Below are 19711 nucleotides of genomic sequence, written 5' to 3' on the forward strand. Positions count from 1 at the left end.
TCAGGAAAACATTCTAGGATTTTCTACAAACAACTAATAAAAACAGAAAAACAAGTTTCTGCTGTGAATTGGGATTAGTTTATCACTACTAGACGTCCAATCCATTTGAAGTGGGAGGGTGGCAGCGAATGATTCGCTGCCACCCTCCCACTTCAAATGGATTGAACGTCTATGGCCGTCAGTGGCAGCCAACGCCTGGCAACGAGGTCATTTTGGGCCATTTAGGATCATTTACCTGTTGATTTTCAGTTACTTTCTGTTGATTTTGGGGTATTTTACGGGTCACTTCCTGTTTATTTTGAGTTACAGAACAGGACGTAACCTGGGAATCACCCAAATGAATAGGCAGTGACTCAAACCAACAGGAAATGACCTGTAAATGCCCTAAAATGAACAGCAAGTGACCTGTAAATGCCCCAAAAATTGGACCGAATGACTGTGAATGCTTTGGTTTTGAATGAACGAACGTTCCCAGTCTAAAAGGGTTGGGCGTCAAACGCCGTCAATGGCAGCCTTAGAGTTAACTGAGACACTATTATGGTGGAAGATTTTGGTAGCAACTTGATGGTTCCATTTATTTTTTTAAAAAACGATATCTCGATTCTTGACAGGAGCATATCGATAACCTTTTGGGATACAAAGTATCATATTGTATCACCATTTCGATATTTTGTCACATCGCGAGATCCAGTACAGAACTTTCCATCCTCTGAAATGTTTTGTTTAGGGCTGTCAAAATTATCGCGTTAACGGGCAGTAATTAATTTCTTTAATTAATCACGTTAAAATATTTAATGCAATTAACGCACATGCCCCGCTCAAACAGATTAAAATGACAGCACAGTGCAATGCCAACTTGTTACTTGTGTTTTTTTTTGGTTTTGTTACCCTCTGCTGGCGCTTGGGTGCGACTGATTTTATGGGCTTAACCACCCATGAGCATTGTGTAATTATTGACATCAACAATGGCGGGCTACTAGTTTATTTTTTGATTGAAAATTTTACAAATTTTATTAAAACGAAAACATTAAGAGGGGTTTTAATTAGGGCTGTCAAACGATTAAAAATTTTAATCGAGTTAATTACAGCTTAAAAATTAATCGCAATTCAAACCATCTATAAAATATGCCATATTTTTCTGTAAATTATTGTTGGAATGGAAAGATAAGACACAAGATGGATATATACATTCAACATACGGTACATAAGGACTGTATTTGTTTGTTATAACAATAAATCAACAAGATGGCATTAACATTATTAACATTCTGTTTAAGCGATCCATCGATAGAAAGACTCGTAGTTCTTAAGAGAAAAATGTTAGTACAAGTTATAGAAATTATTAATTATAAACTCGCAAAAGAATGACTTTGTGCTATTTATTGTAATCTCTGATTTTTTTTTTTTTTTTAATGTTTTACAAGTTAGACTGTACGTTATTGTAAGTCCCATCTGTGGTAATGTGGGCAATTGCCCGTGCTGTGCAGAGTATAGCCTAAATAACTGTAAATTTTTGTCATAACATTTATACCATGGATATTATCTGAAATTGAGGCTTGCAAGTCCCACTGCATGGCAAGTGGGCATTTGTGTGTTGTTTTCAGCACTATTTTCTGCGTATGCTCCAGGCCCTGTGCCCGTATCATCATCCCTACGCTGTCATATGTACTTTACTCTCCGGCAACTTATGATTTACAAATTAAGCACTGCTGACCATGGAATAAACATTAGCCGCAACTCGCCACACTCTTGGCTGGATTGTGATTCAGAAGCCAAGAAATGCAAAGCCTACACGTATTTAGGTTTATATTTACTCAAAAAACTATAATAATGATTGCAACTAATTACAGCTAAACTAAGCTAACGTGACCGTCATCTGACTATTGGCCAGAACCGTAATATGCTGTGTACATGCTACAAAAGGATCCTGACTAAATGGCTGTCGTCGACCTGAAGTGCTGTGATGTTGTAGCTTGCTAAGCTAACATTAGAATAATTTTTTTTTTTTTTTTTTACCTTTTGTTGCTGAAATAATATATAGGTATTCCCCGGGTTACGTACGAGTTCCATTCCTATGCTGGCGACGTAACCCAAATTTCCGAGTAAATCAGAATTAACCATTTAAGTACCTCTAAATCTCAAAATAACTATCCAAAAGTATTGTATTTTGTTTAATGATGGAGGATGCACTACCCTCTGGTGCAAGGGCGTAGGTTTTGGCTCACCATCGGTAGGACGTTATAACAGCATAACCTGCATGTACACTTTTTGCTGGGGACGGGAATGAAATGAATTATTGTCATCATCATCGGTATCATTGACAATCACAAAATGTGATATGATTTGCCCGAAGGAAGAACCGAAGAAAAAGACAAAGACAGACGGGAGGAAGCATATGCTTATCATTTTCCCGTCCCCCCATACAGCTAAAGACGCACAATCAGACATGGTACAGTTACATACATCACATGGCCACAAACTGTACAATAAATTGAACAGTTATTGAACATCAGTCAAGGCTACATTTCTTACGAATATGAACCCAATTAATTGGTAGGCTAAAAATGATCAATGCAAAAAAAAAAAACAAATAAATATCAGTATTGACTTATACTTACTTTCATGTGTATTGGTTCAAGTTAAACAGCATTCGATTTAAACATTTGTTTTCAAAAACTACTAAAACATTTTGAAGTGCAAATAGTGAAAAAAAAAATCTGAGATATCCAAGGACCGGTCTACATCTGAGGCATACTAGAGTACCCCAAGACTCAGACCAAAGTACTCATAAAATTCTGATTTTTTTTTTCATGTCAGTGTCCCCCTAAAGTGGACCCATTCTTGGACAGCTCCCCGTTATTTTCAACAAAGGGACTTGCACTCTGAAGCCACCGCATTGCATTACCGAAATGCACATAATGGAAACAATGATCCAAATGTGTGACAGCTAGCCCGACTTTGTTCTTCTTTGTGGAGGCTGGCCTGACTGCAGTTTTTTTGCAGGTTAGCAAGTTCTCACAATATAATGTTATGCTAACTCTAATGCAAGTCAGACAGTCTTTAGCAAAATTAGTGGTGTTTTCCCACACCTCCAAAACATTGACGTCTTTTTATATCACTTACAGTGGCTGCTGCTGGCTGAAAAAAATCATTCTAATATTCCTCCTCTTTGAATGGGGTGGAGAAGGCGGCATGTTGACATATTATTTCTGTCGTGGTTGTGTGAGTGTGTGTGAGGGGGGTCTGATCATCAGCCAATCAAACCTGCGTTTGAGGGTGGGAAATGGGCCGGGAAAAGGGATAAATGTAAGTTTGAACATAACAAAAATGATTCACTTTATAATAGTAGGGTCTATTCTATCCTTAACACATATGGGAAGAGAATCTAAATGACCTCTATAACTGAAGTCATTATATAATGCAAATAAGGTTGCTTAAAAGTTGGGTGGGGACAATTTGAGCATCCTGAAAAGTTGCTAGTGCTGTGGTGGTAGCGTTGGGTCTGGCTGGACTGTCGCCTTGTATGACTGAAGAGCAGACTCAGACGTCTCACATGGATAAAGATACCTGCGTTCTGGTTGGCCCACATCAGCGTGTAAGTTGTTTCAGCTAATATATGTTTGCGTATGCATTTGTAATTAAGTTTAGAGCTACAGTTTGTGGAGTTAGCCGTGAGCGATTTGCTAAGTGATTTGTAAATACGTTAGCATTTGCAGCATTTAAGCTAGCAGACTTTTATTAGGCAAATTAGGCTAATTTAATCTACATATTTATCAAACTAGATGGAGGTTTGAACACCAATTGCTTTGTATCAAGTGTTTAATGTGTGTTACAGCTTTACAAATTGTCAAAAGTGAAGGAAGTAAAAAGCTTCAAAAAGCACAATTGCCTTGATACCTGTGTCAAGCTGAACAACTTTACGTTTAATGAGGACACAACACGTCATATTAATACAGTAAAGTAAAAAATAAGAGACAGTGATGTACAATATGGTACTATTTATGCCACTGAAAAAAATAAATAAAACGACTAGAGACAAATGCTTTGTAGGGTCAGTGACAAGTGCAAGTCATTAGTTTGGTCCCCGAGCGTTCATTTGCTGGCAACCCTATCATTTCAAATGGATTGGACGTCAACGGCCGTCAACGCGTGTTTGTACCGGGCGGGTTGGGCCGTTCCCTCAATTCCAAGTGAATCTTTGTCAACAAAGCCCGTGCCAAGACGGCTCGCTCGTTCATGAGCGGCGGAATGAGGTCGTAGCGTGTTGAAGTGACGATGATGATATGTTGATGATGATATGACGATGCCACAAAGGGGCACGGGCGTCGCTGGGGTTGGGCCGCGTTGCGGGATTATATCGCGGCTAATATTAGCCTCGCGCGGGAGGAATCCGGCCACCTCGGCCAACTTTTCCTATATAAAAATGGAGTCGTTTTAAATGGCGAGTACACTCACGCGACATGTTATCCGCCGCCCGGTGTCGCCTTACGCTGGCGGCGGCCAACGACCTCGGAACTTGTGTGACTTCAGAGCAGGCCGAACTCACTCACTGCTTCACTCAGGTTACTGTTGTCACGATACTAAAAATTTCAACTCGATATTAATATGACACATAACTCCACTGCACACACACATCCGCAACAAAATGTTCCCACTACAAAAGGGTGATTAAATGTCAGGGACAGAGACTAAGACATAACATCGCACACCCTGAAGATATGCCCTGCAGCAAACCTAGATCACTAATCAAGTGCAAATGGAGCTGCTTGACTGGACGCTAAGCTTTGGACAGAATCTTCTCTACAATGCGAGCTCATGACAATCAATGACTTTTGGGAAGGTAGACAAGTGAAAAAACAGACAAAAGCAAAAACAAAAACGGAAAATGAAAGCTCATGTAACGTGACTATGCAACTCTGCTATGCTAGACTGTGCATCCCGGGCTGTAGGGGGACGGGTATTGATAAGCATATGCTTTTTTCCGTCTTCTTTTGTCTGTCATCGGTCTTTTCGGGCAAATCCATATTTTATGACTGTCAATGATTCACTTTCTTTGGCCAAACTATCCCACATTTTTGTAACTGTCAATGATACCGATGATGACAATAAAATATTTCATTCATTCAATATCCCAAAAAATACCTGATACCCTTTTCAATACTACACAAATAAAAAACAATATTAAATGTTACCTATTCTTTAATGAATTCTTTCAGTGCTTCTCCATTGATGGTCATTATATGTATATGACAATTAAAAAAAGCGAATGACATATCTGATCAATAAGTTGTCTTTTCAACACAGGACACATATGTATGACACGTACGTCACATGTTTGATGACTTTAGGACACTGATGAAACAATATAGGTGTGACCTATGACATTTATGACATGTATGAAGCATGTGAAGCCAATGACATATTTCATCTAGAAGGTGACTTTTCAACACATACGTATGACACGTACGTCACGTGTTTGATGACTGTAAGTCACTGAAGAAACTTGATATAGGTGTGACGTATGACATTTATGACACGTATGAAGCATTTTGCATGTAAAGCAAATGACATCTGATCCATACGTTCTCTTTTCAACACAGGACACATGTATGTCACGTGTGTGATGACTCTAAGGCATTGAACAAATTTGATATAGTTGTGACGTATGGCATTCATGACACGTATGACGCATGTTTCATGTAAAGCAAATGACATCTGATCCATACATTGTCTTTTCAACACAGGACACATACGTATGTCACGTGTGTGATGACTCTAAGGCATTGAAGAAACTTGATATAGATGTGACGTATGACATTCATGACACGTATGACACGTTTCACGTAAAGCAAATGACATGTCTGATCCATAAGTTGTCTTTTCAACACAAGACACAAACGTATGACACGTACGTCATGTGTTTGATGACTTTAAGGCACTAAAGAAACTCGATATAGGTGTGACGTATGACATTTACGACACGTATGAAGCATGTTGCATGTAAAGCGAATGACATATCTGATCCATGAACTGTCTTTTCAACACAGAACACATACGTAAGACAAGTACATCACGTGTTTGATGACTGAAGAAACTTGATATAGGTGTGACGTATGACATTTATTACACGTATGAAGCATGTTGCATGTAAAGCCAATGACATATGTGATCCAGAAGGTGTCTTTTCAACACAGGACGCATTCACATGAGACGTACGTCATCTAATGTGTTACGACACTGTAATGGACTGGTGAAACTTGATATAGGTGTGACGTATGATATTTATGACATGTATGAAGCATGTTGCATGTAGAGCATCTAATCCATAAACTGTCTTTTCAACACAAGACACATACATATCACACGCACTTCACGTGTTTGATGACTTTAAGGCAATGATGAAACTTGATATATGTGTGGCATATGACATTTATGCCATGTATGAAGGATATAAAGTCAAATGACATATCTCATTCCAGAAGCTGTCTTTTCAACACAGAACACATACAAATGACATGTACGTGACCTAATGTGAGACAAAACTCTAAGGGACTGGTGAGACTTTATATAGGTGTGACGTATGATTTTATGACACATATGACGCATGTTGCATGTACAGCCAATGACATACCTGCTGTCATTTCAACACAGACCACATACGTATGACACGCGTGTGACGTGTTTAATGACTTTAAGGCACTGATGAAACTTGATATATGTGTAACTTATCAAATTTATGGCATGTATGAAGCATGTTGCATGTAAAGCCAATGACGTATCTGATTCAGAAGCTGCCATTTCAATACAGACCACATACGTATGACACATACATCACGTGTTTGATGACTTAAAGGTACTTAAAAAAAGAAAGGGAACTTGATATATGGCTGACGTATGACATTTATGACATGTATAATGCATACTGTGCGTACTAACGTGACATATAGATGCCACTTGCAACTGTCTTCTGGCTTCGCTGAACGGCGGAACTTTCCGTGAACTTTTAACATGTACTGTACGCACATGTGCGCGAAAGCATTCCGGACTTTCACCTTCTATTTCCGTCTCAAGGTCGCAGCTGCTCGCCGCAAAACCTCGACAGGAAGCGAGCGTCGAGGATTTGCTTGAAGTCACCTCGGAGCAGGAAAAGAACTCTTGCTCATTGGAGTTCAAGCGGTTCATCCGCAACAAAACTTTTTGCTGCTGAATGACCAATTCACACTTCCAACTTCCAAAAATTCATTTGACGGAGGCTCTCTTTCGATTTCGTTCACAGTTGCACCAAAAACACGTTTTTTTCCCCTCATGGTGAAAACACATTTTCCAAATGCTACTTATTTATTTATTGGTTATTAATTGGCTGCCATTGACAGCGATAGATGTCCAGTCCAGTCTGACTAGGAGGAATGCAAGAATGGCCCAAAATCAACAGGAAGTGAGCTGTAAATGCTCCAAAATTAAGCGGAAGTGACCCACTTGACAGAAGAGCAAGCACTTGCGCAGTGGGTGACCAGAAGTGAACAAGGAAGTAACCTTGGAATGATTGATTGATTACAGCTATACGAATCAAGTACGTCATAACCCGGGAACTGCCTATAATAGTTTTTTCCAATAATATTCAGGCCTATTCCAGAGTATGTTAAAGTGATCCTCTAACTTAAATACATGTAGGCTCTAATAAACTAAAATTGTTCTCTTGTACTAAAATATGTTGTTAGAAACACATAAAATGTTAAATCAATGGCAATATTTTATAATATTTACAACATATTTTGACTGTTAGTTGGCGCCATGGTTTGTGGGTTCGCAGTGATGACGTCATTGGGATCTTTCCAAATGTGTAGTGTGTTGCACAATTGCTTATTGCTGCCTAAACTCGCGAAGTAAAATGCCATGATGTGCTGCTTCTGGATGCAATTTCCAGTCAAATGGAAACAAGGGGAGTGACGTGAGTGGTCAAGGTAGAATTATTATTTTTAGTGAATAAATGTGCATAAGTGGAAGCTTCTTCCCCTTATTGGTCCCTGTATGCACGTATCCTACCCACCACGCGTTACAACTGGCGCCCAAACATTTTTCCTGGATCCTCAGTCAAGTAAGGGATCCGTCTATTTTCTGGATCCGACGGTCCCACCACATCTGCAATATTGGTTTCGAATCTGTCCATTTTTTTTTGGATTTGTCGGTCCCACAGCGGCTTTTCGGATCAGTCTATTTTGTGGAATCGACGGCCTGATCACGGCTGCGACAGTGCCATGGGATTGGTCTAATTCCTGGATCTTCGAGTGAGTAAAAAACGCGGATTTGGATTACTATTGCTTTTATGTTGACTATTCTTCGTGGGAGTTTTCCCCAAATCATACTAAATAATTAAAGCACTATGGCACGCTACAGTGACGACAGTGACTCTGACGTTGACCTCACAACAATGTTGGAGTTCGTCAGGGAACACGTGTTTGCGTACTGCTGAGCTCCCGTGTGATGAGTGGTCAAGGTGGAAATATTATTTTTTGTGAATAAATGTGCATAGTTGAAGCTTCTCCCCTTTTTGGTACTTTTATACACGTATCCTAGTTACCACGCGTTACAATGTACAAGACATGGATTACACAAGGTGTGCTCTTTGGCCTGTACTGTATGTAAAGCACACGACAGCTCTGGATGCTAACAATCTACATAATTATATTGGGATAAGTTTGAAAACACAATATGCTTACCTTGAATATCTGCTAATAAAACCGGAGTTCCAAACAGCATACACTCTCGCTCCCAACCGGAGTTCCAAACAGCATATACTGATTACACTCTCGCATCACTAGTTTTGCCCAACTTTTGTCTTATCAGGTATTTGCTGCACGCATTTTTCCCTGAAGCTCATCTTGTGAATGACCGACAGTGGTGTCCTGCTCTTCACTTTTCAGATCTGGTTCAAATAGGAAGGGTAGAACTGACGACATGTTGGGAAAGCTAACGAGTGACACGCTGGAATTTCGGCAACGGGACCAGTGACGTCACACACTGCGACGTAACAAGAATGGCGACCTATCACTTAAAATAATTTTACAAACTTTATTAAAACAAAAACATTGAGGGGTTTTAATATCAAATTATTATAACTCATACGAACATTTATCTTTTAAGAATTACTTGTCTTAAAAATAGAGGATCCCTTTAAATACAAATGTTGCTTTCTGTGTTTAAAATGGCTTTTTAAAAAAGTGATTAAAATTACTGTTTCATGTATTGCATCCTTACTTGCACACAGTATGATTAAATATGAATTGTTACAAATTTTACCAGTTCATCACTGCTTGACAGTGTTGTCCAAAGATGTTTTTACCGCTACGTATTGCCTTGTTAACCAAAACAAACACTGAGCAAAGATGGCAGTGACACTTGGCCCCTGAGGGTTAAATGTGGCCCCTTCTTGAACCGTTTCAGAAAAATCCGAGAACTGCCACCGATCGTAGTCAATGGCATCATACGTATATTCTATCATGTGACCCTTATTTCTATTTTATGGATGTTCACTTGTTGTTGGGAGGTCTGAAATTTAACCCCAGGATTGAGTTGGCGGGGGTCAGTAATACGTTTTGAAGTGTCATGCAAGGTTCAGCACGCGCGCTCATATTATGGGATGCCTTGTCGACAGGAGGAGGATTTGGTTACAGAGTGAAGACTTCAGTCTGGCATGCGCCGGGCGTGGCCTTCGGGTGTCGGGGGCGGCAGCCGCAACTATAAAGAGATGGACAGGCAACTGTTCCGGCACAACTATCGAAACAGTCGATGAGCAAGATGGGTCTTCGCAGCGTGGAAGAAATGGTCGGTCACTCGCCTGCCGGCTGGCTTTGCGCATCACGATATGTGCCGCTCACACTAGCTTTAATCCTCGCTTCCAGGTGAGTGGCGAAAGGTCAGAGGTCAACCACTACGAGTATGAGGCGGCGGAACGAGACGAACGCTTGTCTTCCAGCGACTTGTCGGAGGACGACAGCGGCGGCGAGCACGACGAGGTCAGCGCGGTGGCCCTCAACGTAAGTTATTTACCGCGGTGTCCGACCACACGCATTCTGTCATCGTTCCGCGACTAATCAGGCCCTGGTTTTTATCTGGCAATCTTGCAAAATGGATGCTAACCTTTTAGAGCGAAGGCCATTTGATGAGTTCTCGTTTTTAGCGCCGCCCTCTGGCACAGGATAGAACTTCGTGTGACTCGCCACCGGTAAATCCTTCATTATAACGTCACGTAATTTAATTTCAGATGCTCAAAATTCAAATGATTAAAAGTTTTCACTATTGATCGTTCATTTTAAAAATGAAATGTGATTTTTTTCCCCCTTGTTTTTATTAAGGTGAATTATGCTATACCTGTGCACCACTAATGCTAAAAAATAGCCATAAAAACATAAAATTTATGAATTTAAACTTTATATCTATATATTTAAAATAACTACATATACATGAACATAAGATTTTTCTTAAATAATGCTATAATATACCAGTGCACCACTATTACTTTTTGTAAGAGATTATTTGAAATTTAACATGATATCAAAGTATTATTTTTCATCATTCATTGCTAACATATCAGCTCACCACTAATGCTAATGGTGCCGATGCTAATGATATATATCAATATTGATGTTAAAACATTGGCTGCCATCGACCGCAATAGACATCTAATCAGAGAATCAGAGATGGGGCTACAAAGAACAGGCACGCCAGGCAGTTGCTTGTGGCCCTGGCCAATAAAGAGGCCCCCGAGGACTGCCAAAATTTATCCTACAGAAACGACGCAAAGTCCAAATGGATCGGACATAATTTCGGCATCAAACTTGATCATTCAATTACAGCTATCCTTAATGGGAGATGCACTGGATGTCTATCCCCGTCAATGGCTCAAAAATAAGTTTTCTTCAGATGGACAAATGCGGGCGTCTGCGTCTGGAGACAGTGGACGACCTCTTCAACATCCTTCAGCTGAGGAAGAGGAGGCGGGCGAGGAAGGCACCTGCCCGTAAGAACAAATCGCCACCGCCCACGGAGACGCTGGTGAGAAAAACCGCCGAGCATCGTTCGCTCGCCCAGATGTCTGACGCCATTTTGACGCCCACTCAGCCCGACACGGTGGAGGCTCCGCTCTTCCTGGCCGCTGCCGTGGACAACAAGATGGCCGTTGTGAGAAAGTATCTGGACGAGGGTGGGAACCCCGACGCCGTCGACCACGTAAGTCGCCGGACGTTTGCCGACAGAGGTGCTGGGAAGTCACAGCAGGGGTTGCCGGGGATCTTATTTTATTATTATCTTATCTCCCTCTGAAGTCAGTGCATTGACATCACCATGTTATATTTTACTCAGTGGCTGCTGTTCACGGTGCTAGATGTCCAATTCATGAACTCATTCGCTGCCATCCCTTTTCTCCCCTGGAGGGAGTGTGAATCTTGGCCAGAGAAAGAACAAATTTGATTTTATAGACGTCTAATCCATTTTGACTGGAAGGGCTGGCAGTGTTTGATCTCTGCCCCATTATTCAATTTAACTCCTAAGTACAGGACGGTTGCCAAAATTAATGAATATACAGTATATATCATAAAATCTAGTGTTAGTATTCTTGTATCTGTTTACATTTTTTATATTAGTGTTTGTCTTTCAAAATGTATTTATTTGGATTGTTAGGTACTCATTTGAATTTTTATTTATTTACATTTTTGTGATTTCAGCTTTTGATTTTTGAAATAATTTCAATATTTGACTTTTTTTCTCAATTGATTTTTACCAACATTTGGGTTATATTTGTTTATATTCATTTTTTATTTTTTTTTATTTTGTCACATCATTTATTTATATAGCCCTTAAGCACATTTTAAATTACATCATTTATTTGAATTTTATTCGATTTTTTTCCCCAAATGATTTTTTAATCGGATTATATTTCAATTTTTGAATAATTTCATTAATTTTTTTTTTTTTTTAAATAAGTATTTATTCATTAGAATTTTTATTCATCCTTTTTGAAATCAACATTTAATAACTTCATATAGGGCAGATATGTCATTTTTTTGGTGGGCGTGAACTGGGCAGTTTACATAAAAGGCACGTTATTATTTGATTCAAAAGTTTTAATGGTGTCACTCCTGGTCCTTCGCAAGGATGTGATTTAAAAAAAAATTCAGGATGCTTTAATAAGTGACCTTTTTTTTTTTCCAGTTCCAAAGGACGGCCCTCCACAAGGCCTCCTTCAAAGGTCACGTGGAGGTCATGAGCGCGCTGCTGGACGCCGGTGCCGCCATCGACAGGAAGGACAGAGTGAGTCCATAAAACGCCTGGGCTCGGGAGAGAAATGTCAGATGTCTTACGTGCGCAATTCCGTCCGTTAGCTGGAGTCGACGGCGGCCCACTGGGCCTGCCGGGGCGGGAGCCTCGCCGCCCTTCAGCTTCTCCTCCAGCGCAGTGCCAAGATCACCGCCAGAGACAAGGTTTTTTGATTTTACTTGTTCAAATTAGCGCCTCCGCCACGTGCAATTTGAATTGTCTTATTCCTTGAAAAATAACAACTTTTGACCTCTTCAAACTGCGCTTTTCTGTGTGTCGTGCAGCTGCACAGTTGTCCTCTGCACGTGGCCGTCAGGACGGGACATCTGGAGTGCGCAGAGTACCTCATCCACTGCGGCGCCGACGTCAACGCCAAAGACAGGGTGAGGACGCGGCGGCTAAAACGCACGCTTCTAAATTTTATGAGCAAGGGAGGGCGGTGTTCACCAAGAGTGCGAACCTCTGGGTAGCTCAGCATATGATTTGCGATACAAGGCTCACGATAATGATAAGATATAGCAATACAACAATTATCAGGAAATCATTCTACAAAACAACTAATAACCGCAAAAAAAGCTCTTTCATCTTTGTGCTGTGAAGTGGAATGTTTATCACCAGTAGACGTCCAGAGGCGTCGCATCCCATTAGGCAGACCGGGCAATTGCCTAGGGCCCCCAGCCAGCAGGGGCCCCCAGAGGGCCAACAGATTTAGCATGCGCAGCTTTACTATACTGTCGCAACGACAAGTGTAAGGAGTGTTTCAATACCATGGAATCATTTGGCAGATTATCTAACGATTCTGTTATCAATCCCAATCAGCACTAACCATGTCACGTAGATTATACATGTTTAAGAAAGTCCAGTCAGCTATTAATACCACATGATTGTTTAAAGACTCACCAAGTACTCTCTGGAAAGTCCATGCCGAGTTGTTTTACGTTGATTTTCACAGGCCACCTCATTATTCATGTGACTACTTAAAGAAATGATTTTTCCCAAAAAAAAGTCTATTCATGGGTCGACCGTATTCTTCGTCGAATACTCTATAATATAGAGAGATATAACATATATGCATCTAAAATAATCCTAAACGATTTTATTAGCTATTTTAATACCCCTTTTAGCAAGGTTCCTTGCGTATGCGTACGTTCCAATAGCAACCAGTCCCGTTATTGTCCTATGTCACAAGCGCTGCGTATTCTGGGAGCGAGAATAGATGTAAGGTGCGCATTTCGAGCAGGGTCCCCCTTACTTGCACATGCTCAAAGAGCCCTATGTTGCTTTTTGCCTGGGGCCCCCGGGGACCCTTGCTACGCCTCTGTAGACGTCCAATCCTTTTGAACTGGGAGGGTGACAGCGAATGAACATTCATTCATCCCGCCCACTCCCCTAGCCCAATTCTTCACCCAAAACTTAACTAGATACAGCTGTATTCCAAATATTGCGTTAACTAGATTGTAACCTTTGCTAAGTTTGGAAGACATTTAATGTTGTGAATCAACCGTTAGAGTTGTAAACTTCCCCTTCTGTCCCTTTGGTTTAATCATTTAAACATAGATTCAAGTCAAGATTTTGCCATTATATGAGTATTTTAGATAAAAAGTTAACTCTTTGCTACAACAGAGCCTTCCTGAGGAGTCTACTGCTTTAAGATGGCGGCTGTTTACCAACACCGACGAGTCTGTCATTTCGCATCTAGTTCTATATACATGTAATATCTATGAGACGCATCAGACGCTACCACCGTAGCATCATGTGGGCGTAGTTGTCAGTTAATGGCAACCAGTGACCTAACGTAGACACTATTCTATTAGAAGATTTTGGTAGCAATGTGTTCCTCTTTGATTTTTTTAAAAGTGACACCTTTTTAAAACGATATATCGATTTTTGGCGGGACCATATCGATAACCAGTCACCTGTCACTCATCGTTAACTTTAACAAGCAAACTCCAGCTGCCTGCTGAGCAAGAAAAGCAGGAGGGAGAGTAAGAGGTTGTACGTAATCGGATCGGGACATGTCTATAAAATACTGTATCATCTTTTTTTTTTTTTTTAATTGAAAAAAATGTGTGATGGACTGAGGGAGTTTGAAGTGCGAAGTTGTGAGGGATCACTGTATTATTATATTAACTAGAGGTGTGCAAAATTTCCGATTCTTAGATTACTCGCGATTCGGCCGTGGAAGATTCGAGAACGATTCACAAACATCCAAATTCTGCTTATTGAAATATGCCAAGTAAAGCGGAAGTACAACACACTCAGCGCGCCGCGCGGTCTTCGGGGCGCAATGAGGAAGAACGCAGCGAGAGTAGCTAAACATCATGCTTCTCATTACCCGGCCCCTTGGGTAATGCCAATGCTCAACTCACGGCTCTAGCTCAACTCATGCCACGAGATAAAAAAAAAAAAAAAAACACAACAACATACCTGACTGCTGCTGAAAAGCTGCTACAAAGTACGTCATCCACATAATGTTACGGTAGATATCATTTATATAGGACTAGATGCAATACAGTTTCGGTAGCGTTAGCAGCACACCTACAAAAAGCTAGATGCGGCCGTAGTAAACGGCCGCCATCTTAAAGCAGTACACTTCCCTGCAAGGCTGTTGTAGCGAACCTTCCAAGCAAACCTAATTAACTTTTTATCTAAAATACTAAATCGGTAAAATATTGACTTGAATCTATCTTTAAAATAGTTTTAAAACTTTCACATGTTGAAAGTAGACAAAAGGGAAATTATGGAATAACGGGAGCAATTTTAACAACTTTAACAGTTGATTCACAACAAATTAATTAAATGTAGTTTAAAGCTGCTGTTACAGAATGGGGACTGGAGTTTTTTATTTACTGTTATTTTTGTGTATTTGTTCACTGCTATATGTTAACTTGATACTGAAATAGTAGTTTGGTTTAGCCTGAGAGTATTTTTGAACAATTTTGGAACTAATGTACAAAACATTTAATTAAAAAAAATAAAATTAAAAAAAAAAAGGAGGGGGGGGGGTGCATCAATAATCGTTTTATAATCGAATCGTTAGGTGCCCAAAGATTCCCAGCTCTAATATTAACATATTAGGCCAAAAATATACCAGACTGAAAATATAGAAATAAAAACCACCCAAGAGCATGACTGTCTCCAGCGGATAAAAACATTTTCCACCAATTGTACAATGAAATTGATATATATCACTTTTTTGATATACTGTTGCACCCCTAGTCGGTAGGGGTAATTAAAACCATTTTAAAAAGATTTAATCAATGTCAAAGCATCTGCTATTTTCTCAGTGGTTGCCAATGTTGGCACTAGATGTCCAATCCATTTGCTGTAGGTGGTTTGACTGGTAATAAACAAATGTTTATCCACAGCTACCCTCAAATGAATTGGACATCTACAAGTGATAAAACAAATTGGTGGAAAGGTGCATCTCAGCCATAGGAAGAACACATTTGACTCATTGGCCTTCATGTACAGCGATTGACATCCAATCCATTCAAACAGATTGGGCAAGGACTGGTGCTAAACGAGAGACAAACTTATTTCAATTCCCCCTTCTTTTTTTGCTGCTGTTAGGACGGCGACACTTGCATGCACGACGCTGTGAGGATCAACCGCTTCAAGATGATCAAGCTACTCATGATGTACGGAGCCAGTCTCAATGTCAAGAACTGCGTGAGTACAAAACACCAGCCTATTCGTTTGTCAGCAATCGACATCCTTACGTGACCCCGGCGTGTCCCGGCAGGAGGGCAAGACGCCTATGGAGACGTTGTACTCGTGGCAGAACGGCGCCAAGAGCCTCCTCTTCAACTTCAGTGAGGAGCGGGCGGACTCCAACGAAAAGATGATGTGATGTCGTTTCAGTCTCCACACGACATCGGCGTAATGTGAAAAGCAGGCCGCGTGACTGTTTAGGCAGATGTTGCTGGACGACATTTCGGCCTTTTCTTCCCGTCAGCGGCGCTTCTTCCACTTTTTTCCCCTTAAATTTCGAGATAAACGACCAGCTGTACTAACTTGATTGATGTTTTAATAGAGCTGCGTCAACTCATGATGACATCACAGGCAGATGTCACCAGGGGTTAGCAGCATTAGCATGTTTTCCTTTTTCATGTATTTTTTTTTTTTAAAGTGATAACACTAACAGTTCTTGAGATATTTAGAGCGATCGACTATTATATTCTGCAGGTATGATAAACGACCACTTTGACCAGCAACGTGTTTTATTTATTTTCGAGGGAATTGACGGAAGTGAGACGTGGTGAGGAAGTTGATGAAGGATGACAGGAAGTTGCCAGATGGACATTTTATTGTGAAAATCAATAAAGTTGATTGAATTGCACCTGTTTCGTTTTTCTTCATAGTCCGTGATGGAGGCAAGGTGGAAAAATGGATTGTTAGACAATGGCACTGACGGCAATAGACGTCCAATCCATTTGAACTGAGGTGGCTGGCAGTGAGTAACAGTTAGTTACACAAAACCAACCTATGAATGCCCCAAAATTAAGAGGCAGTGGCCCACAGACCAGAAGACTATTTTTGTTCCAGTAATGTAACATGAACAACACTGCAATTCTGTCAGATAATGCTCTATTCCTCCCAGAAAATGATTGCAATTACAAATGCTTTGGTAGTAATATCTTCATTGATTTTGCTTGCAATGATAAAACACAAAAGAATGGGGGGGGGGGGGGGGGGGGAATCATGATCATTTTACACAAAAATGGGCCGGACAAAAGCATTGCCACCCATTGAAAAATCATGTGATGCTTCTCTCAGACCTGTTAAGTTTCATGATTTGGTCGGGAGACTCCCGATTTTGACCCCAATGCTCACGCCTCACGATTAGAAAGCCAAATCTCCCGATTTTCCAAAAATGTCAATTTTTTGTTTTTGTTTTACGTTTTTGTTTGTCACCGTTTTGTAACGATACCATTCGGCCCGATTCGGAAAGTGACCAACAACGAATAGCCTGGCCGTCTCCGACTTCCCTGCCCTTCCTCCCCTTCAGAGCTGGAAAAGCCCAACCAAACATCTGACAGGGAGGGAAGAGGCGAAGCACCACCGACTTCCCAAGATGCTGGCACTAATAAACCGGCTTTTAGACTGGTTCAAGTCTTTATTTTGGAAGGAAGAGATGGAGCTGACCCTGGTCGGCCTCCAGTATTCGGGAAAAACGACGTTCGTCAACGTAATTGCCGTAAGTCTTACCTGCCAGCGATAGCTAACTAGCCTAATGCTAATAGCATTAGAGCTAATGATGGGAGAACGATGACGAGGAAGAAGTCGCTGCTTTACTCTGTGTTTTCGTGGATCAAACATCATGGAATATTAAACCACTGCGGTCCTACCCCCACAATATATGAATTTAAGTGAGAAAGCGTATCGTTACTTACTTGAAGTTTAATCATTTATATTCGCTATTATGCTAAAGCTAAAGTGTATACGATACACTTTATTACATTATATCATTATTACTGTGCTGAAACAAAAAATATAAAGTTTCAATTCTAGGTTACAATTCAATTAAAAAACTGCCATGACAAAGATACTTTTAAAAACAAATATGATTAATTTTCTAAATGATGTAATTAATGTTTTTAATCTTGCTGATTTAGTCTGACGAAACCCTAATTGGAGTGATGGTTGATGAGATGAAGAGGCTGCTGAGGAAGCTGATGTCCAAATTTGTGCAAATGGATGTGATCAGGAAAGCTGAGGATATCCGTGGCATGACACAGGCAACATAGCAGTATCACATGATGCCAGACAATACATGGAGCAAGTTGAAGACTATCTCTGATGCCACCAAAAAGAGGTTCTTTGACAGTGTAGTTAATTTTTACACAAGTGTTGTGACCAAAATGAACTTGAAAAAAAATGGTTGCATTTTGTCTTAGCGATTGTCGCGCGCGCGCGTCATCGGGATTGGCAAACAGAAATCTCCCTATTTGCAATTTCAACAACTTAACAGGTATGTTCTCTAATTTGTGTAATTAACAGCACTTGTTAATTACTTGTTGTACATAACAGGTGGTGGCAATAACTAAATCACACTTGCAGCCAGTTAAAACCGATTAAAGTTGACTCAACCTCTGTCCTGGTATGTACCCCATTGAGCATGGAGAAAAGAAAGAACTGTCTGGGGACTTGAGAAGCAAAATTGTGAAGGAGCATGGGCAATCTCAAGGCTACAAGTCCATCTCCAAAGACCTGAATGTTCCTGTGTCTACCGTGCGCAGTGTCATCAATAAGTGTAAAGCCCATGGCATTGTGGCTAACCTCCCTAGATGTGGTTGGAAAAGAAAAATTGAAGAGAGATTTCAACGAAAGATTGTGCGGATGGTGGATAAAGAACCTCGACTAACATCCAAGTTTGGAGAAGGCACCCTTCAAATCTCAGAGACCTGGAGCTGTTGGCCAAAGATGAATGGTCTAAAATCCCAGCAGAGCATTGTAAGAATCTCATTAATGGATACCGGAAGCGGTTGTTTGCAATTATTTTGTCTAAAGCAGACATGTCCAAAGTCTGGCCCGGGGGCCAAATGCGGCCCGTGGTCAAATTTCATCCGGCCCCCAGCCTCTGTCATGAATTCAATAATGCCTGGCCCTCACACAGACTTAATAAATTGGTCAGCAGCACTGCTACCAGCATATGAAGTAGCTTACACACTAAATGCTGCTCCTCATTTACCCACTAAGAGGCAGCAGCAACATTACCTCATGTAACCCTTCCAATTTTCTAAAATGGCGATAATCAACAAAAAAAAGAAAGTTGAATGCGTTGGCCGATGTTTCAAGGATAGGTGGAAATTGGACTATTTCTTCACTAAAATACGCAACAACTGTGTCTGCCTCATTTGCAAAGAGACAATCGCTGTTTTTAATTCAATAGACCCTACTCACATGACGTCACAACCACGCCCCCGCGCCATATTGTCCGTCAACTCGTTGTGTTGATGCATTACCGCTACGTAAATTCCTCCTATTATGGCGTGTTTTTCTGCTCGTTAACATTAATAATCAGAATGGTGAAGGCGTGTGTGGCAGTCGGTTGCAATAACAGAGAAGATAGACGGAGAGACTTGAAGTTCTACCGTATTCCGAGAGACCCGGAGAGGAGAGCGAGATGGACTGCTGCAATTCCACGAGAAAACTGGGCTCCAAACGATTACCACAGATTATGTAGTAGTCATTTTATATCTGGTAAGATGCATTTAATATATATTTAGAGGGTTTTGGGCTGACAACCACAATTAAGATCATTGCTAGGCTAATCGCCGACAACATACCGTTTCAAATTCAAGATGCTTATTTCTTCCACCATCTTTATTTTTTGAATAATATTTAGCTGATAACAAGTGAAAGAAGCTGGCCTCGTCTACGGATCATCGGTTAA

At 40.7% G+C, this 19711-nt stretch overlaps 2 protein-coding genes across 2 annotated transcripts in view; both read left to right on the forward strand.

Moving 5' to 3' along the window:
* Positions 1 to 9722, forward strand: part of LOC130923026 (cytochrome P450 26C1) — an 82172-nt gene extending 72450 nt beyond the window's left edge. The window contains exon 7 of the mRNA XM_057848403.1: positions 9653 to 9722. The gene's annotated coding sequence lies outside the window, so the exon portion shown is untranslated. The remainder of the gene's footprint in view (positions 1 to 9652) is intronic.
* A 2-nt stretch (positions 9723 to 9724) lies between these two features.
* LOC130923027 (ankyrin repeat domain-containing protein 1-like) lies at positions 9725 to 16648 on the forward strand. Its single transcript, XM_057848404.1, has 9 exons — positions 9725 to 9822; positions 9900 to 10034; positions 10921 to 11052; positions 11119 to 11226; positions 12208 to 12306; positions 12378 to 12476; positions 12597 to 12695; positions 15886 to 15984; positions 16058 to 16648. The coding sequence occupies exons 1-9, from the start codon at positions 9787 to 9789 to the stop codon at positions 16163 to 16165; spliced, it is 915 nt and encodes a 304-aa protein (XP_057704387.1). The 5' UTR covers positions 9725 to 9786; the 3' UTR covers positions 16166 to 16648.
* The last annotated feature ends 3063 nt before the right edge of the window (positions 16649 to 19711 follow it).

The sequence above is a fragment of the Corythoichthys intestinalis genome, chromosome 10 (genome assembly GCF_030265065.1).
Source record: "Corythoichthys intestinalis isolate RoL2023-P3 chromosome 10, ASM3026506v1, whole genome shotgun sequence".
Lineage (NCBI taxonomy): Eukaryota > Metazoa > Chordata > Actinopteri > Syngnathiformes > Syngnathidae > Corythoichthys > Corythoichthys intestinalis.

Bases quoted from the DNA above. Each gene is read 5' to 3' on its own strand.
- LOC130923027 (XM_057848404.1), top strand. From the start codon at position 9,787: ATGAGCAAGATGGGTCTTCGCAGCGTGGAAGAAATG. The intron at 11,053-11,118 runs GTGAGAAAAACC...ACGCCCACTCAG, and splicing joins CACCGCCCACGGAGACGCTG to CCCGACACGGTGGAGGCTCC. The intron at 11,227-12,207 runs GTAAGTCGCCGG...TTTTTTTTCCAG, and splicing joins ACCCCGACGCCGTCGACCAC to TTCCAAAGGACGGCCCTCCA.